The sequence below is a fragment of the Rhopalosiphum padi genome, chromosome 2 (genome assembly GCF_020882245.1).
Source record: "Rhopalosiphum padi isolate XX-2018 chromosome 2, ASM2088224v1, whole genome shotgun sequence".
Classification (NCBI taxonomy): domain Eukaryota; kingdom Metazoa; phylum Arthropoda; class Insecta; order Hemiptera; family Aphididae; genus Rhopalosiphum; species Rhopalosiphum padi.
Genome location: NC_083598.1, coordinates 5,224,897 through 5,247,223, shown reverse-complemented (window position 1 = coordinate 5,247,223; position 22,327 = coordinate 5,224,897). Strand labels below are relative to the sequence as shown.

The 22,327-nt window shown below is 26.8% G+C and overlaps 2 protein-coding genes across 3 annotated transcripts in view; one reads left to right on the top strand and one right to left on the bottom strand.

Annotated features, from left to right (window-relative positions):
- Window positions 1-7: 7 nt before the first annotated feature.
- Window positions 8-3,333, top strand: LOC132921942 (alanine--tRNA ligase, cytoplasmic). Its single transcript, XM_060985202.1, has 2 exons — window positions 8-236; window positions 324-3,333. The coding sequence occupies exon 2, from the start codon at window positions 365-367 to the stop codon at window positions 3,230-3,232; it is 2,868 nt and encodes a 955-aa protein (XP_060841185.1). The 5' UTR covers window positions 8-236; window positions 324-364; the 3' UTR covers window positions 3,233-3,333.
- Window positions 3,334-7,343: 4,010 nt separating this feature from the next.
- The window catches only part of LOC132921943 (lachesin-like), a 32,744-nt gene continuing 17,760 nt past the window's right edge, over window positions 7,344-22,327 (bottom strand). For both annotated transcript variants that reach the window (XM_060985204.1, XM_060985205.1), the window contains exons 3-9: window positions 17,047-17,254; window positions 12,948-13,106; window positions 10,620-10,748; window positions 10,367-10,504; window positions 9,885-10,034; window positions 9,720-9,797; window positions 7,344-7,486 (exon numbers count right to left, since the gene is read on the bottom strand). In XM_060985204.1, the coding sequence (XP_060841187.1) occupies window positions 7,374-7,486; window positions 9,720-9,797; window positions 9,885-10,034; window positions 10,367-10,504; window positions 10,620-10,748; window positions 12,948-13,106; window positions 17,047-17,254 (975 nt within the window). In that variant the 3' untranslated portion in view covers window positions 7,344-7,373. The remainder of the gene's footprint in view (window positions 7,487-9,719; window positions 9,798-9,884; window positions 10,035-10,366; window positions 10,505-10,619; window positions 10,749-12,947; window positions 13,107-17,046; window positions 17,255-22,327) is intronic.

The window sequence follows — 22,327 nt, the reverse complement described above, 5'->3', positions numbered from 1 at the left end:
CATGTTTTTCAGTTTCATTTTTATACTTTCATTACGTTTGAACACGTTGCTACCTACTTTGCCCCTGCGGCCTGCTTAGTAGTCAGTACATAGGTCCCATCACAGAACAAGCCACAAAGCACTAGGGTCATTGTTAATCTTATTTCACATTTCACTTTACCTTCACTTGCCGTCTACCATCAATAGACATTAGTATCCATCGTCGTTGTCGCTGTTGGTTTTTCTGTCCACTGCAGGTATGTCTGTACATTAGTTTTGAATTAATTTGTTTTTGATTGCCAATTCCCTGCACGTCTATTTAAACATATACGATGTATTTTCAGATTGATTTCGTGAGGTCAAACACATTATTAGTTGCTCTACAATGGCTCTGTCTGCCAAAGAGATCCGAGATCGGTATATTAAATTCTTCATCAACAAGAAGGGTCATGAATATGTACATTCCTCATCCGTAGTACCGGTAGATGACCCTACATTGTTGTTTGCTAATGCAGGAATGAACCAATTCAAACCCATATTCTTGGGTACTGTTGCTCCATCCTCTGATATGGCCAAGTGGAAACGAACTGTCAATACACAAAAATGTATTCGTGCCGGTGGAAAACACAATGATCTTGATGATGTCGGTAAGGATGTCTATCATCATACGTTTTTTGAAATGCTTGGAAACTGGTCATTCGGCGATTACTTTAAAACCGAGATATGTCAGTGGGCTTGGGAATTTTTAACCCAAGAATTTCAATTATCACCCGAACGATTGTATGTGACATATTTTGGCGGTGATAAAAAATCTGGTCTAGAACCAGATTTAGAATGTAAAAATATCTGGCTTAAATTAGGATTAGCAGAAAATCATATTATTCCTGGCAATATGAAAGACAATTTTTGGGAAATGGGTGAAACTGGACCTTGTGGTCCTTGTTCAGAAATACATTATGATCGTATTGGTAACCGATTAGCTGCTGATTTAGTAAATCAAGATGATCCAGATGTCTTAGAAATTTGGAATCTTGTTTTTATGCAATTTAACCGTAATCAAGACGGTACTCTACAAAATTTACCTAAAAAACATATTGATTGTGGAATGGGATTTGAACGTCTTGTTTCGGTTATACAAGATAAACGTTCAAATTACGATACCGATCTATTTCAACCTTTGTTTGTAGCTATTCAAAATGGTACTAATGCTCCACCTTATGAAGGTAAAGTAGGTGCAGATGACATTGACCAGAAAGACATGGCTTATAGAGTACTCGCTGACCATGCACGAACATTAACAATCGCTCTTTCTGATGGAGGAAGTCCTGACAACACTGGTCGTGGATATGTGTTGAGACGTATTCTTAGACGTGCTGTCCGTTATGCTACAGAAAAATTAAATGGCAAACCTGGATTCTTTGCAACTCTAGTAAATGTTGTTGTTGAATTACTTGGAGATACTTTCCCTGAAATAACTAAAGACCCTCAACAGATAATAGATATCATTAATGAAGAAGAAGAACAATTTTTGAGAACATTATCACGAGGTCGTAACCTTTTAAATAGAACTATATTAAAATTGACTGATAAAGTTATACCTGGTGAAGTTGCTTGGAAACTGTATGATACATATGGCTTTCCTGTAGACCTTACATATTTGATGGTTGAAGAAAAAGGATTTACTATTGATATGGAAGCATACGAAGAAGCAAAAAAAAAAGCACAACTTATTAGTCAGAACAAAGTAGGTGGTGAAAAAGAGATTGTTTCCTTGGATGTTCATGCTCTTGCAGATTTACAGACAAAAGGTATATCGACAACTGACGACTCACCCAAGTATAATTACAAAGCTGTATCTGATAATCCAGATGCAGAATATACTTTTGAAACTTGTACATCAACAGTATTGAGTATTAGAACGATAAATCAATTTGTTAATGAAGTAGATACATTTCAAGAATGTGGAATTATACTGGATAAGACATGTTTTTATGCTGAACAGGGTGGTCAAATTTATGACCAAGGATCTATCGTCAAAGATGAATACACAGAGTTTTATGTTAATAATGTTCAATTGCGTGGTGGCTATATTTTGCATGTTGGAATTCTTGAAAGTGGTAGCTTGAAAGTGGGCGATAAAGTAGTATTAAAGATTGATGAAAAAAGAAGGCGATTTGTAATGAATAATCATACTGCTACTCATACTTTAAATCATACTTTACGCGTTGTTTTGGGTGATAATTTAAATCAAAAAGGATCTTTGGTTGCCCCAGACAAATTACGTTTTGATTTCAACAATAAAGCTGCTTTAACAGGAGATCAAGTTGCTAAAGTTGAACAACTAACAAACAATGTAATTAAACGAAATGATACTGTATATGCTAAAATTGCACCATTAAACGATGCCAAACGTATAAAAGGCTTACGTGCAATGTTCGATGAAACTTACCCGGATCCAGTGCGAGTTGTTTCAGTAGGAGTTACGGTAGACAAACTTCTGACAGATCCGGAAGGAAATTCAGGATTAGAAACTTCTGTTGAATTTTGTGGAGGCACTCATTTGCATAAAACTGGACACATGGAATGTTTTACCATACTCTCTGAAGAAGCAATATCTAAGGGAATACGAAGAATAGTTGCTGTAACTGGTCCAGAAGCAACAAAAGCATATAATAGAGGCGAGGAACTGAAGAAAGATGTGATGAAATTAATTCCTACTGATCCAAATTTATCTAAAGCTATAATTGACATACAAGATAAGATAAATAAGTCTATAATACCATATTGGGTAAAAGAAGAGCTAAGAAGTATCTTATCAAGCTTAAAAAAAGGTATTGCCGAAGAAGAGCGAAAACAACTAGTTTCTCTAGCCAATGAAATAGCAAAATCAATAAAGACGAAGATAAGTTCAGAGTCAGACAAATCGGTATTTGTTTTTAAGCTTGATGTAGGTTCCAATACTAAAGTAATGGATGCAGTATTGAAATTATTGAAGGCAGATATGCCAAATATATCAATTATGTTATTATCTGAAGATACTGTAGGCAAAAGAATATATTGTCAATGTGTAGTTTCTAAAGACTTAAACAAAAAAGGGCTCATGGCAAATAAATGGGTAACCAAAATAGCATCATGCATTAATGGTAAAGGAGGAGGCAAGGCTGACACTGCTCAAGCGTCTGGATGTAACGAAACCAATGTTGAAGAATTAATAAGTATTGGAGAACAATTTGCTTCTTTATCAATCAGCTAAATAATTTTATTATTTTTAACTTATAAATACTACTTTTTGTAATTATAAAATATTTCATAGTAATTGTTACATCAATATATTACATTCATATTTTTCTGTAACTATCTTGTGTTTTGACTTAGTGGTTGTGTGTGTAAATGTTGACTGACAAATGCAATTTGTGTGGGATTTTCATGCATCAAATTGATGTTTCATAATTGTGGTGTATTAAGTATTTTGCCAACCAAGAAATGAGAAATAATTCTGAATATGTTTATAATTTTAAATGATATATTATATTACTTGAATTACTTGAATGGCTATGCTTATAGGATACAATATAAACACAGATACAATATTATGCAATTTTTTTATTTTATTTACTGTGTGAATATTTAGTAAGTTTTCATTTTTTATTTCTGATGTCATATTTTCAAAGGAATCATTAGAAAACACAATGTGTTTTATGTTTATATTATTAATAGGTACTAGAATTTATACAAATGAAATATTAACATTACTTTCAATTTTCAATAACTGTAATTTATTTTTGCTATAAACAATCAAAGTACAAAAAAAGCTAATATTATATACAATCACATAGGTGGGTATTTATTTAAATGTCTATAAACAAATTTTATGCAATTAGTAATATTTACATTATTTGTAAATATTTCAAATAGCATTGTGTCATCATTACAACAATATGTATTTATTAATAATGAATAAAAATGAATAACAATTTTTTTTATACTATAGGTAATATGCTACTAATACTAAATGTAGTAATGTATACATTGTAAAACTATTTTACAGATGGGGAGAAACATATTGAAATTGATTCATGTTAACTGATCTAAAAATTTGTTTAAATCTCTTATAAATTCATATTCATTGTAGCATAGGTACATTTAAAAGTTAATACAATAGAATAGTTTGATGTTGGAAATTTATCAAGTAAAATTACATATTTTTTTTTTATGATTTAATAATAAAGTAATAACTATTATAAAATATTTTAAAAGAGTACAAGTATTTCTAAGACAATAATTTCTAAGATGTACCTATAATCAGACTTAAGAGAATGGCATATCTGCATGTGTTGTGTCCGTCTTACATACATACATCAACATAACAAATCTGTGTTCAGCAGAATTAATTATATGTTATTAGCTTTAATATATTAGAGTATATTATATACTTTTTATCAAACCTAAATATACCTAAGAATACTATCTAAGGTATCTCACTGATATTATCATTTTAAAATGAGGTATGAGTATTTTAAAGTTATAATATTTTACATAACTATTACTCACTTTAAAATGATAGATAATATTAATAAAAGCCTATGAGATACCTTAGATAATATTCTTACCTTTAAATTTCATAAAAGATATATTTAATCTAATAGGTGTTTAAGCTATCATAAAATGGATGCGGCTATACACAAATTTGCTTTGTTGTGTGTATATGTAAGACGGAAACAACATACACGGACGTGTAAACCTCAATTTAGTCAAATCTGGATGATTTTGAGTGATATTGAATTGTTTAGATGGTTAACGCGGCACTTAACATGATATTGATAAGTAAAGGTTTAATTATATATTTATGTTATACATTTCAAAGACTAAATTTAATATATTACATAATGCACAATGCAATGTGCAACTGCAGGTATTATTATTTTATAACTGTGTATATGTTTTGCTAATGAATTGCACTTACCCCTGTAAATGTTTAATCTATTTACAAGATAATTGCTGTGTAGTGCAATAAAATTATATTTTTTACATATCAAAGGATTTTCTATGGATTTAAGACTTTGTACGTTAATTTCATGCATATGCAATGATAACTGTGTTCATGGTAGGTACAATAACACCATAATTACATACCCACGGCTACCATAATATTTTGCTTTGTTTCTTATTTTTATTCAAAGTTGACTACCTACCATAAGTGAGGTAAATTGTATTTATGTAGCCATGTACTGGCAGGTTACGTAGGTACTTATAACGTGAAGAGTGCAGACTTTCAAGGGGGTAACAATTTCATTGAACATTTGCACTCTCCGCCCTTGTGATAAACGTATAGAGGTATTCTCATTCCTCATTTGTTCTTATTTGTATTTCCAACATAAGCATTATATCGTTTGATATATGAGTTTGAGAGATACCTCTAACTGGATATAATGATATTTTACGGAAAATATTACATGGGTAATATTTGAAGAAATGTATTATGTTTTGAATAGTATGAAAATAACTTAAACATAAAGTACCCCTACCATTCTATTAATATATCTAATGTAATCAGGTAGGTAATAATAAGTATATAAAATACGAATTTTAATCAAACAGGAATATTCACTTATATTACAGGTACATATACATAATCAGTAAGTAGGTATATAAATTACCTACCTAAGTTTAATTTATTTTTAGTATGTTTAGAGTAGGCAGGTATGTTATTATTGTATCATTACAAATTTATAGATATGAACGATAAATTTATTGAAAAATGTATTTGTTTTAGTCTTTAGTCTTAGCTAGAGTACCTACCCTACATATTAAAATATTGGTGTCTGGTGTTCTATCTATGTTATTATTAATTATACATATATATATATGTATATTGTCTGTATTATTATTTATTTGTGATACTATATGTCATCACTAAAATCGATAAAATTAAAAATGTTAAACAATTTATTAGAAATATCTAAAACCTAGCATATTATATATATATATATGGGTAGGTACAGATTTTGAATTGAAGATTTAATGAATTGAGAACAATTTTTATCGATATACGTTACACTATACTCGTATAACATATATATTTATAAATGAATATACCTATACCGGCTATACCTATTATAATTTAAATATGAATGATATGACAAATTAATGAGTAAGTAACTTACTAATGGTACTATGACTATTCGGTCTCAAATCTAGACAGCCGTCTCCCATTGGCCATCACACACGACAGCCAACGGGTTTGATTTGAATATTGAAATGTGTTTTCAACGACGAACTCAGTTTGCCATATTATTTAAATTCGCATGGTATAAATGTATAGAATATTATCTATCGATTTTATGACAAACACTGAATTAATAACCTATATTTATTTTAATCATTGGCTCTTGCTCGAATAAATATTATTAGTTCATACTTTTTCATAGATACCTGTATATGGCTTTATATAAAAATGTACATAATTACGGTAGGTACCTACCAATATGGCCTGTATAGGTTATATACCCGTGAATCATGATACTTTATATTAGGTACTAATAAATTAATAAGTAATAACGAATTACATTAATAATAAGTATTGATGATTTAATATAACAATAAAATTAAAGAAAAAAAAATTCAAGACTTATTTTGCAATACATAAAAAACGTAACAATAATATTATTAATTAAATACGTATTTTAGTTCTATTATTAGCTTGTTTAAACGCTTCCGCACAGTGAACATTTTACTTATTATTATCATAATAATATAATGAAAATGATATATTTGGTCAATGTTTTTTATTTAGTAACGATTAAATCAACTAAAAATATGTATTTCTTATAACGGTTTAGGTAGGTACACTTACATGTATACAACTTGTGATTTATGAATTACAGAATTACAAGCTACAGCGTAGCAATACCCTATCCAAAATTAATTTTTAACATCTTATTACTACCGAGGGCTGGAAGTACAGATATATATTTTGTTCGTGAACAATGTTTAAACAAAATAAATTTAAGTTAATACTAATCGCGTTAGTCTTATTGCAATTGTTTGTATAATTGCAATATATATATATATAAACACATAATATTTATTTGACAATTTATTTACATATTATACGACGAGTTTTGTTTTCTTGCTCAAACACGTCTTATAATTATAGAAATCCGTTACTATATTGTCAAATAAGATGTTTTCTATAGACAATAATTCACCATCATTATAATCATCATATCATATTATTGTTATATTTACCTTATATAATATTATGCGTATAGTTAACACGGTATTGACAACTAATAAATAATATACTATACCATAAACAATATACAAACTTTACATACTTATATGGTGGTACCCTGTTTTTTATAAAAAAAATAACGTGTCGTTTTGATAAACGCTTATGGTGATTTGGATAACAGCATTCCGCATAAGAGAATACAATAAATAATTACTGAAGGTTTAGGATTAATCGATACACAGTTATTTTTCCCTTCTCTATTAGATGTGGACCCTGCAAACAAAAAATTATAGTTACGTAAAAATAGGAAATAAAAGTAACTATGTATTTAAAGGGTTCGGGAAATTTATATACAATATTTAAAATAATTGATATTCAAGAAAAAATAAATATAGTTTTAATGTGATTTCGAATTTGTTTAAAACATCTCGTCGGACTCGCAAAATGTATAGGTTATAAATAATCATTACAGAATAAAAATGAGACATTTTGTATTATTTTAAAAATGTAATTATATTTTTATTAATTATTTATTGTTATTTTATATATAAAAAAAACAAACTATGTAGGTATTATTTATTAATATGTAAAACACGTAAGTATATGGAACATGTCAAATATGTTTAATTTCGTGTTCATCGGTATTATTGTTTTAAAATTTAAATCATAAATGTATGTAAGTAATTACTAATTATATATGATAGACGTAGACAAAAGTACGAGTAAAGCAAAAGTACCAGAGACAAAGATTTGTTATTATTTTCAAATTTTACACAACGAAAAGTTCATGAGTCTAAAAAATGTTAATGTTATTATTATTTTAACTATTTATCTCATAATCATATATCGCAGTCATTTTCTAGAAACGTAACTATTTAAATTAACTTGATTGATCAATGATTAAAAATATAATATATTGTTAATGTGAAAAAAATGTATTTTGTTATTTAAAAGCGGCGCAAATTACAATTTGAATAAGGTGAATAATGGCGCAAATTATATAATACCCTTTTATTTAATTTTACGTGGCACAAATTACAACATTAAAAAGTGGCGTAAATTACCAAAATTAATTTTTAAATGTGACGTAATCACATAAATATTTTCTTTTGGGGGTTGTTTTTGGCGCAAATTACATATGCCCCTATTTAGTGGTTGTTTGTCATTATTTATTTCATAGAGATCTCGGAGATAATTCGATTTGAATTTGAATCATTAGTTGAATACATGCTCTATGGACCCATTTCGTTTAAGCCGAAAACCCTAAGATTAGGGTGTCAATTGCTTCTGTAGTTAACATTTTATTTAGTGATAGCTATGAACACAATACAATTTAGTAACTGACCATTTATTTTTACATACAAAAGTTAATTACATTTTTTCCGTTTGCAACGTATTAAAAATGCCCAAAAATTAAATTTTGCAATAGACTGTGGCCCGTGGGGTTTTTAAATGCGTGGGGCCCTGTACCACTGCGCAGCTTGAACCGCCTTCAAGCCGGCCCTGCAGTAGTAAAACTATATACTATACCACATTTTAAGATAATTTTATATATTTTAAATCATGTGCTATTTTGTTTTATGCAGACGGCAGATTGACGTAAAATTAATGGTGAACAAGTATAAGTTGGTACTTATAAGTTATAGTATATTAATTATACTGTACCTATTGAGAGTGAAAATTCACGGAGATATTTTAGTATCGGATATTTTTATTCTCTTTTAAGGACTTTAATTAATATTTTATCAAAAACAATTAATTATGTTTATTAAAATTGTAGGAATCTGCAGTCGGTATGGTCGGTATGGATACTGGCTGTAGTAATAAGCGCAAATAAATTTTACAAAAGTAAAGTGTATTCTATCAAAATCATATAGTTATTAATTTAGTTTTTATAGTAATATTAAAATAAGTTAACAAATTTAAAATTACAATTATATATTTAGACTAAATACTAAATAATGAGTAGGTACCTAAAAAATTAAATTTGAAATCTAAAGCTCACAGTTTTTACGTAGGTAGTCCAATCTGAAATTTATTTTTCTATTTACAAGTTCATGCCTTTGTATTGGAGTTGACTTTAGAGTTATATTAAATACTGAAATACCATTTAATATAAGTTTATACTGTATATTATGTATAGTTAGGTATCTTAAATGATTATTGACAGATATCGTAATTTGTTACGATAAAATACTATACAATAATTATAATACTAAACCTCAAATGAACCCGATCACTGTTGTTCTTGATATAAAAAATATTATATATTTAAAAATGAAATATAATGAACTTCAAATTTTAAACTGAAACTTACAAGTTTAACGGGTACCTACTATGTTGTATGAGATAATAAGATTTGTTTTCGCGCTTTTATCCACAAAACGAATTTGTGCTTTTGGTCTATCGAAAAAAAATAGAAGATTTGCGCTTTTTGATTTCACCGTGGATATTAATGCTTTATGCACGCACTTAATTAAGTACCTATAGGTACAATAATTAATACCTGTAATATGCTGCAGGCCGTTGTTTGAAGCCGTCACGGACGTTTGATAATTATTGTTCCAGTTTTTTCCTGGCAATTCTATTTAAAAAAACGTTTACATGTACAAATATTATAGTTTCGAATTATATTCGTTTGTATTAGTACGACGTTATTTAATTATCTTACTATAAACTTTGATAGTCCCGTCCGTTGCACCTAAAGAGTTTTTTGAAACACAATGGTATGTGCCAAAATGTTTTTCTTTTATTTGATTAATAGTTAATCTCATTTCTGTTTTATAATTGACTTCTTTTAACGTTGTATCGTAATTATCTCCTGCAATGAAACATTTTAAATACATATTATTATACTTATGTACAAACGTAGATTGTAGATACACATAACACGTTGATTCAAATGGTAAAATATCAATATAAATAATATAAGATACATTATACACACAACAATTAGGATAGCTTACCTATAAATATGTATACAAATAGTGTATTAAAAATTACGTACAAATGTATTACCAATAGTAGTTAGGTATCTAAAACCAAAATAAACTTTCTTCGGTTTGCTAATTATTACAAGCTATTTGTCCGCAATAATAAATGTATTAGTCTCACTAGTCACTATAGCACTATAATGAATTAAAACGTGTCTACCTTGAGTTAGTAAGTTTCCGTTTTCTGACGACCAATAATTTATGGACTTAGGGAATGCTTCAACGTGACATTCTATTGACAATCGATCTCCCACAAAAGCACCGACTAGTTGATTTTGAATCCAAACCATGGGAGCGACTGAAAATATATTAAGAGTAATCGTAAATACAAATTAATTGAATTAGATTAATATAATTATATAGGTAGTTGTCGTTTATAGATTATAGATTATTATCAAATGTTGTGAACGTACAGTGGACGATCAGAGTAATGCGCTTGCTGACTGTCGGTGGCACGCCATTGGAAGCAATGCAAAGATATGAACCCATGTGTTGTCTCGTCACACGATGAAAGGTAAGCGTCGCACTATCCACTACTGCAACTATAAAAAAATCATAGAAATTACTATGTAGGAATACAATGTTTTCTATGGTTAGGTTTAACAATATCAATTTATTTTATAGGTATACTATCAATAGTATAATTCTGTACTGTTTCTATTATTGTACCATTAAATTCTTATTTTTATCATATAATATAATATGTTATGGACAATGCGAACCGCGAATACAAACATTATAACAATTTATAATAGGTATTGATTATTATTTTATTAAATTTTAACATATTACGCATATTTTAAAACAATCATAAATCATAATAATAATAATATGATATTTATGGAATAATAAAAATAAGTTAACCACAATTATTATTTTATTTTTGTTATAAATTTAATTCCATAAAATTGTATAATAGACTATGATATTTTTGAAACACGTAATATAAATTTATTTTTACCATCATAAATTCTATGACTATTTAAAATTTCTAAATTTTATGAACATTTAAACGAAGTTATTAAATTGAAAAAATTAACAATATTGTTCTTAATAAATCAAAATATTATGAAATAATAAATCATTTAAAACAACTAAAGCTAGAGAAGAAACTTCATTCAAAATTAATAAAGACATAACGTAACGATAGTAGGTACTAGGAGCAGAAAAATTAATTATGCTAATAACTGCAGTGCGTAAGATTATATACGTAGTTATACTTATATTATATTCATAGGTCGTTTATTATAAAATTCTATAATATTAAATTCATAATAAAAATAAAATAATAATATTTATAATATTGTTTTTGTTATTCCATAAAATATATTATATAATTATGATTATAATTATTTTAAAATATGCGTAATATGTTAAAATTTAATAAAAAGAATGATAATTAATATTATAAACTATTTGTTTGTATTGTATTTGCAGTTCATATTGCCTATAATATATACACTGCGTCACTTGCATAACATAACTATAGCTATAATATGATGCACGCATTGAGAATATTATTACTTGTTTTTAAATATTTATTTAACGTTAAATTTATGATATAAATATTTATTTTAATTTCACATACCACGCATGTATTGTATTTTTGTTAATGGGAATTGTTGTATTTAAATGACATTATAGGATAATATGTATATATATATATATGTATAATATATATTTCATATTACCCTATTTTATTGCTATACGAAATTCAAAGTTTTGATTGAAAAATTAATTTGTGTTCTTCCGATGTTTAAATGTTGACAGCATTTCAATAAAAGTAAAATATTGATTTAGGGTTATTATATTATTACTTGAAATAATGTGACATTACGCGGTATAGATTTAATTTTGATTTGTCCATTAGTCAAAACAAATATGCAAATAATATACGGACAATATTCGTTTTATTTATGATACAGACAATTAAATAAATTTAATTTCGAATTATACATATATGTTTGTCCTTAGTAGGTAAGTATTATAGCCTATAAATTATAGGTATTGTGAAAATTACAAAAACATTACATTTTAATATTAAATACCAATAATAATACTTATTATACCAATTTCAAAACTCATAATGAATTTAGATTGCATATAAAATGTATATATTATATTAGGTATATAGGTAATACAACTTGTGAATTTACTTTTGAATTAAATATTCTTTGTTTTATGGGATAAATCGGTTGTGTTTTTGTGGTATGGAAATTAAATATTTACGATTTATGAAGAGATTGTATTTTTGCACGTATTATGGTGTAATATAAAACTTAAAAAAAGAACAAAAAAAAAATATTCAAAACATTATTATTATGGTTTTTTTTTAACTATAATACATCTAAGTTATAACAGTTATTAGTTTATTACCAAGTGTACTAGACAAAAAATAGTATTCTAATAAAGAAGATATTCAGATATATCAAACTATAGAGCTTAATTAATAAATGTTTAATTACAAATTTTACATATAATTTATTTTTTAAATTTTAATCAAAAATTTAATTTGTTTGAAGTTTTATGAGTTGATATAATAATATATATATATAATATTATATATAAATAATAATATATCATAATCGTTTCATTTTAATATACCAAAAGCGAACTTTAAAAATACATGCACTGCATATTAAGCTAAATGTCTGAATTCCATTTAATAACTTTTATATATAAACTTTTGAATTTAGTTACATAACTACGTATAGTAGTTCTATATAATAGTCTTAGTTTACCAGTTAACGTGTTAGAAATCACGATGTTATGGTTGTCTTCTCTTCGCCATGTTATCGTTGGACTTGGGTATCCTGTAGCGGCGCATTGCAATGTCACGTTACTACCTTCGTGTACTACCATGTCTGAACTGGTTGGGTAGTCTAGAATATCTGGAGGCACTAAAAAAGTAAATTGGATTTGTGAAAATATATCTTTTTTTAAATGGCATGCCAGTGTTTCCCAAAATTGTATATATTGTATAGATACCTACTATTTAGTATAATATACACTAATACAATAGTGTAAATTTAATGTTAGAATTAAATTCTATTTCATAGTAATTTTTACTATTAAAAACGGTCATAGTAAAAATAGTAAATAGTAATAGTTTTTTTAAATTTTTTTTTAAGAGTTAATATTATCAGATGCTATTTTATGAATAATAAATATATATCAATAGTAATTGTATAAATATTTTAAATTTTATTATTTGTATGTATGATATTAATTCTTATGTGCTCGTTAATCCGTTACTCCTATATACTTGTGGTTATATTGCTGGAGATAGACACTACATTCAGTAGTGTATTGATAACTTTAAAATGAGCGAGAAATGGAAGGAGAATAATAAATAGGCAGAAGAAATTCTAACTTATTCAAAAAAAAAATTATAATTGTATTAATATATTTAAAATACCCTAAATAATAATAAAAATGGAGAACAATAATAATTGGATACTCTGTTGTATTGACGTATAGTATAGACGTCGATTTGTAATGGATGTTTTAAATTTAAATTCAATGCTGTGACATTGCAATATACGATTCTGAACATCTTAGGTCTATTAGCCTATATATTTATATTAGTACATTTCGTGATATTATTTTTTTGTTGATATTTTACTAAATTAATTAATTGTATTGTTAGTATTATGGTAGGTTGATTTAATTTTTGCTGAAAATGTTGCATTTATTATATAATTATATAAGTAAATTGATGAACTCTACATTATTAAGTATATTTCATGATATATATTTTATATCATATTTCAAGCCACGAATTACCAATTCATGGGCCCAGTACAATATAAAATGTTGGGCCCTAAACCCCTAAATCATTAAATAAAATTATATTAGTTAAAACATAATTATTTAATATAATATAATATAAGAAATTAAGAACACTATACATTTTTAAGTGTCTACGCTTAATTACGGAATTATTTTTATATTATATGATTACACAACTAAAAAGTATTAATATTTTCTTAAAAACGATCTATATTTTTAATTCTAATAATTCTTTAATAAAACTAATTTTTTTACATCAAACTTAATTGAAGACTTCACAAACATATTCTCGAATTTTGTTCTGATAACTTGTTAATGATATCGTCGAAATTCATAGTTGCTGAACAAAAATATATATTTTCAAATAAAACCGATGTTGTTTGTCTGTTATTATCAGCGGGCCCCTCTTTTGAGTAGGCCTAATGCAAATGTCTCATATGCATAAATATGGCCCTGCATATTATATTATTGTATTTAATTGTCTATAAATAACTGAAAATCAGTTAAAATTATACCATGTATAGAAAATAATAATATAAAACCTCGATGAAATTTTTAAGTTTCTACAGTTATTCATTTTTCAATATTATATATATGTATATGAAAAAAATTAATTTAGTCAAGAGCTGGTTTAGCGTAAAAATGTGTGTTTATAAATTCTTGTTTATTTGTTTTTATTGGTTATTAAGAAAAGTACTTGGAATTTATGTTTTTTATCCCCCAAAATATCAATTAGATATAATTAGATATCAGAAACCATCTTTAAAGTTTAAATCGATGCAATTTTACTATCCCAAAGGTTGATGATAGACATAAAATACAAATACATACATCATTGTAAAATCAATACACTCATCGCTCAGCTCAAAATCTAAAAGTTCATTAGTATAATATTATGATAAAATAATTTAAAGTAAAAATCAAGCCCCGAAAATTCTATTATACTTATGAAGGTTTGTATAGTGAATTACCTATGGATTGGTACCTATGATAAAACTTATTTATACTTAATACACTTTATTTCAAAATGTTCTACTAAAATACATAATTATATTATAAGTAATTTTATTTTATTATTGGCCAATTAATTTATTGATTATTTCCTTAGCAGTGATAGGAATGTATCACGTTTGTTTTACTATATCATAGTATGGACCCGAATAAAAACAATTATATATTTATATTGATGGTGATTGGTGAGATTGAAAGTTAAATTTATAGTCATATTATCAATATATTATCTAGGTATATTATATTTTAATACTAATGTCCAACACTATATTAATTGTAATGGACATGAGTTCTAGTATCTACTTTTATAGGAAATTCGTATGTTGCTATATTATATTTATACGTGTAATAAGTAATAACGATATATTTTTTTTAGGAATATGAACTACAGAATAATATTTTTAAGTTTTATTTGTAAATTATTATTTAAAAAAAGACCATAGAGTGTGATTTAAAGTCCACATCCCTCTTTGGATACACCCGTGATTGACGTAACAAAATATAATATAAAACTGTTTGATCGTTGCAGTTATCTGTTAATAAGAATAATCTTGGGTAATTAAAACATAGACGTATTATAATTAATTCTATTTAATATTATAGGTCTATGAATACGATTTATTTTATAAAACGTAGGCATACATTTTATTTATCCCCATATCATATATTTAATAATATTGTTAATACACGTGTATTAAGTGTTTTAATATTATATTATTATGTTAATATTATATTATATAATCGTATTACTTATAGCAGGTTAATAAATTAAATGTAATTTTATTCGTTGGTTATTTTTTGTGGTCAGTTAATATAGGTACGAGTATAATTAGAATTGCGTATTAATAATAAACAACATCCGAAACTCAACAGTTAATAACTAGGTAGGAAAACACCTACTATCACGATGTACAGAAAAATAAATCAAGAATAATTAACGTAGGTATATAATTGGTCCTGGGAATTACCTTTGGGTTGTATAGGAGTTTCTTGTAATGACTTTGGGTTTCAAATGGAAAAATCTTAAGTAAACACTATACATGACATGTCATGTGATGGTGTGTGCATATTATATTCACGATGTCATGGAGCTGTATAGTTATAAATGCATAACCATGGAAATATAATGATGTGACGTTTTAAGCTTGTAAATATCTATAGCAGCTATTATACATGATGTTAGGATGGGTTTTTAAGATTTAATAATTTGTAGGTAATAATGAAATAACAAAAATGTCAAGCGTCGCAGATTTACATTAATGCGATAATTATAATTTATCCTTGTCCTCAATTAAATTTTGGATTAGATTAATATCAATAATTTGTTAATCGTTTTAATTTGATAGAATAATTTTCTGCATTTTACCTGTACAGTAACTTCAAACTTCTATATACTCTTTAGTGATTGTCAAAAAAATAACAATTTATTCTATTATTTATACCATCTCAAAATGCAACTTAAGAAATATCACGCAATATACAAATATTCTTGATAAATAGTTTATTATTAATTAGTAATTACTATTCACAAAGTATAAAATCAATTTAAAAAAATATTGATATTCGTTAAAAATAATACTAGATAATATAATTAATGTAAAAAATATGTTTTTTAAGGTTTACTTATAATTCTTTAATATTGTATATTGTATTATAAGAATGTAGTCGATGTAGGTATGTAATAACTAATGCGTATCCACTTGAATGGGCCGTAAATCATAATGTATACGATTGGGAGATGTACGTCCCATACGTGTCTCTGTACTCTAAGTAATTTTTGCAATCCCTAAATTTCATACTAAGTTATGCCACCGGGAGTCTTCTACCATGTTAAATTGCCAATATTTTATGTAGACGGAATTGCCTGGGGAGGATACATTAAATTTTATATGAGGATATAGGGTTAAAATTTTACTTTGGATCTTAATTTTTAGTAAAATATAATATATTACTCAAGTTTATTGAATATAAAACGTAAGAAAGGCAGGTATAGGTTGTACTTGATTTCAAATGTAAAACATATTTGATGAATCTTACCGACTACATCAAGATACGCGATTTGATTCTTCATGGGGTCCGTGTTTATCTGGCACATATAAAATCCACGGTCGCTCTGTCGTACGTTTTTGATGTGCAATCTCCACACCCTTTGGTCCGTGTGCGTTACCTCCATTCGGTTATTTTTCGTCACTATAAGCGTCTGTATAGACAGTATCGTCTGTGTGTCCACTCTCAGCCAGGCAACCTGTAGCAACACAAAATAGACAGCATAATAGTATACACCTATATAGATTTAAATGTAAATAGCAATAACAATTTTGTTTTTGGGTAGCCACCCCACCCCCTTGGCTTCAATCTCAGAGGCTTTTTCAAACATCTTACTCTCTTCTTCTTTCATAAAAAAACTTTTGTCACAAAATGTTCTCGTATGAATTACTTTTATTAGGTATTACAAATTACAAAACAAGTAAATATTTTTAAATTCTATTCTTCAATAGAACATTATGAAAACTTAATGTATTGGATAATTAGCAAAGTTGAGTGTAAATAAATAATAAGTAATGATTAAAATATTGTAAGAGAACAATTAATAATTTAACTTTTTTCTGGCTAAAGTGAACCCATTCTGCAGGGTTTTAAGTTACACTACTAAAACACTATTATTCTCAATGTTTGGTATGGCAGTAGAAACATTTTGGATGCAATATGTTTACAATTATTTTGGGGCAGCTAAGTCCCCAAAGTATCCACCCCCAATTTGCACTAGAGCAAGTGTGTACCTAGGGTACATATTATAATATGTCTACGGGGCAATCGTTCGCGTGCAAAACGTTCTTTCTATAAATATTGCCACTCATTTAATGACTACAATCACATTTACATCAATATGTATAGTATGCAGTGTGTAAATGTATATAAATATAGTACAACTATTAAGTATTATATGTATAAATACACGTTGCAGTGTGAACCGTATATGTATACAGTATATACCTATACGTGGTGCTGCCGGGTATATAAACATTCAACAGCCATTATAAGCGTGAAATAATTATTTTATTACACGCAAAACTTCTCGTATACGTATAGCAGGTATAGCAATTATAATTAGTATTGGATTTCAATAATTGACACAACTAGCACAGCAACAGATTTCATATTCTAGTTATATAGTTATTTATATATAGTACCGCAGAGATTTCGTTAAAAAATTAAACGTTTGCGCCCCGTCGACTAGCACTTGTGCCACTCTTATATTATATATTATAATATACAACGAGTAGGTTACACACGATTGTATAATCACTATTATCAGTAATAAATTATAATTGTGTCAAGAAAATGTATTTACAACTATCGAATATAAAAAATAAAAAAATTCCAGTAAATATCGACACAGTGTAATTGTACATACCTACGCCATTTTATACATTTTTATTCATGATTCCAATTTACAGAGACCACTGAGTACCTAAACCTCTTACGTAAGTCGTAAATGGTTATGGATATAATATATCGTGTATTCGTGTATATACATCGTGAATCGTGATCGTGCAATGCGCATGCCGGTAAGTATTAAATTTGATCACCATTTATTATTTATCACTATAGAGAAATACGTTATTTATCGTTTATCTTTTTCATGTAAAATGTCAAAAACTCAAATAAAGTGTATTGAAATTCCTAGAATTAAAATACAAGTAGCATATATTATATATATGTATCATATTTACTAATATATACTATATTGGTACCTACTTTATAGGTACATTACCGTTGTACAAAATTTCTTTTATTTTTAAATTTGCTTTTAGTCTAAAAATTTAAATTGTTTTCGATATTTCAAGACCACTTTGTAGAATTGAATTCTTTTCGTCTTTTAACCTGTTATATACAATTTAAAATATTTTTCGATCTACAAATAGATACAAAGTGTTCTTTAAAAAATTAAAACGAACATTGTAAAGTTCTTTATTTGATCGAAGAACGGAAGAAATTATTAAGTAATAACAATAATAAGTAATTAATAACACAATAAATTAAACAACGCAAGTTTTTATGTAGTAACAAAATGTTTGTAATAATATATTTTCTACAACTTTTAAGGGATACTACTAACAGCTAGAACGCAACGCCTAGATAGAACTATTACTACGTAAGGACAACGAAAATGTTGAAAACATTTCAGTACAAGTTGTTTTAAAGCGAAGTACTTATTATATTCATTGTAGGTAAATACTAAATTCATTAAAAAAAAATTATATTTTTATTTTGTTATTATATTCAACAAAATTCTAGATCACATTATTTCAGTATTTTACCATATTATACTTAACACATATATAATACGTGTATTAAACAGATATGAAATATTCACATTTGACCTGATAGCAACTGTCAAAAAAAAAAAAAAAAGTGCAATCCTTTTTGTAAGGTATCATAGCAGTATGTCTTCCATATTATAAATTATTATTATATAAGTAGTGTACCGCGACGACACTGGGGAACCGAACATTTTAAAATTAAAGATCTTAGTAATTTTTGGGGAACAACACGGTAGGTCACTCGGGTAATTAGGCGTGCTAGAATTTATATATGTACCCCCGCGTCAGAGTCCCGCGAGTACAATAGATAGTGGTTTGCGTGGATACCACGGCCGTATCCCCTATTATTATTTTCCGCAAACTCTTCACTTCTTCCACCCGAAAAATATGTACGGAAAAAAAAAACAAAAAACAGCGGACACACAGACCCCCGTAAATGGAATAATAATAATAATAATATTATAAACTATACAGACCTATTCGTGCGCGTCTCCCGCAGGATTTATACACGAATAACTGCGACAACAATGCTCGAGTGGTGTGATTTAGTGAAATCCAATAGAACCGAAATCGTGTGTATTTATAACGATGGTCAATTAACGTATAAGGGATATACGATAACAATTTGATAATTATAATATAATAATAATAATGATAATAATAATAATGTGGGGTAGAGAAACCTACATCATAATGGAATAAAAAATAGGCTGTGACATTTGGTGCAGTTCGATTGACATTTTCTCCGTCCAAAATGTCACGACGAGGCGTCGAACAATGGCAGTAAGGCGGACTTACTTGAGATCGCGAAAGGCGCTAATTGCTCAGGCCGCGGCGGCGTCTATATGGAGTCCTTAATATTCTTATATTTACGTCATTTTTCGCACTTATATGATGACACAAAAGCCGAATATGTGTGGTAAATAGCATAAAGAAAAATGAGCGAATATTATTTAAACATATTTAAGTTGTTTTTAAATGACGAAAAAGTATAATTTCATTGATCAAAGAAGAGTTTGCGGAATCTAAAAAGAGAAGTAGGTACTTAATACCAATTCAATCGATTTAAAATAATAATATGTTGTTTGTTATAAAATAATGATGATAAAACGCTTTTTCCAAGCAGCTATTAACTTTTTTTTAATATTAAATAATAAGATTTTTAATTTTTCATGTATATTTATTTTTCAATATTTTGTAATTGTTTTCAAAAATTATCAAAAAAATATCTTCATAGAGTTTTTATACTTTAGTTTAGTAATAAAATATATAAGATTGCAATGATATGTAATAGCCATTTCGGGATACATATTCAAGCGGTATACCTACACGTTCTACACTGTAATCGAATTTAAACTGTTATTATTACCATTTGTTTGTATTATTTTAAGGGTCGACTTGGATGAATTGAAAATTTACCTTTCTATGTGTATACAGTACCTAATGTTTAACCGGGAAAGTATTTTTCATATACAAGGTTGAAACCATAGAAATAGAATAAATATCAAGAAACAAAAGTATATAATATAATTAAAATATAAATAATTATTTGTAAGCTCTAATGGTTATACAAAAATTAATTAACAAACAAATCAAAGTTTAACTTAACAATTTTTTATTAAGTGTCCGAACAATAATTTAATATATACATATTATATGATAATTATACTTTATTAAACATTAATGTTTATATTCGTTTATTTATTTTTAATTAATAATAAGAGTAGGTATGCTATAAAAGTACAAATAAACACGAAATATTTAATGAGATTACTTTTAGATTATCAACGGAAATGAAAAAGCTATTCTACTGGTTATTTGCTATAATATGTTAATTTTCGAATAACACCTTTTGTGACAATAAAATTATTTTAAAGAAATAACATGAATACCGATATAAGAAATAAAAACTTGTAGGTACCACAAACAGAGGATATTATATTTGATTGAAATTAATTTTTTCATGATTTTGAAGTAAGTACCTTGAATATTTAGAAAAAACCTACATACAATTGTGAATCTTATGAAGATTATTCACAATTTTTTTTATAAAAATAATACGCATAACTGATAGATATTTGATTAAGTAGGTTGGAGATAAAATGAAATGTAAAAGATTTCAAAGATTTTGTTGTTTAGTCTACAAAAAAAAAAAAAAAAAAAAACAATCAAAATTATAATAAAGAACCAACAGGACTTCTTAAAAAAATATTAACGGTATTATTTTGATTATAAATTAAAATAATAAAATGTCAATTGAGTATTTAAATTTTTGCTTTAGGTTAAATAAATAACTTTTTAAGCTTTAAAAGTTTTGAAGAGAAATTAAATTTCAAGTTTAAATTTTTTTTCTTAAGCTGAAATAAAACTAACTGTGGTTAATAATTTATTACTCTGTTCAGAATATTTTTTATATTGCAATCATCATAGATTTTTTATTTAACTGTTTAACACGCTATATATTGTATGTAACACCGCCACATAGTAGAAACTCAGAATAGTGTAACATCATCTATTATGGATGCCAACAATATTGTATTTTTTATTGTAGCAGGTTATATTTTAAATAATTAAGTATGATTGTTTGAGTTAACTTTTGCACTTTAAATAAAATAATTATATTTAGATATTTTTATTAAATAATATTAAATGGATAAAAATAGTTTATAACGTTATTGATATTAAAACCAAAATTATATAAAAAAGATATAAAAGATCTTCAAATACAATAATGTTTATCATACTGATTTTTCCGAACAATAATTTTAGATTTATATTGTTGTTCACAATTATTTCAGAAAAAAAAATTAATTTCGACCCTTCTAATCAAACAGTACATCGGTACATACTACAGATTGCTATGTTTATATACATACTAATAATATTTGGTCTCTATGGAGCTGTTCTCATTTATTATTGAAATACAAATATTTAATTCAATATTAACGTTTGGATCTCTACATGTTTACACTTCGTTGTTCTCATTTTCTATA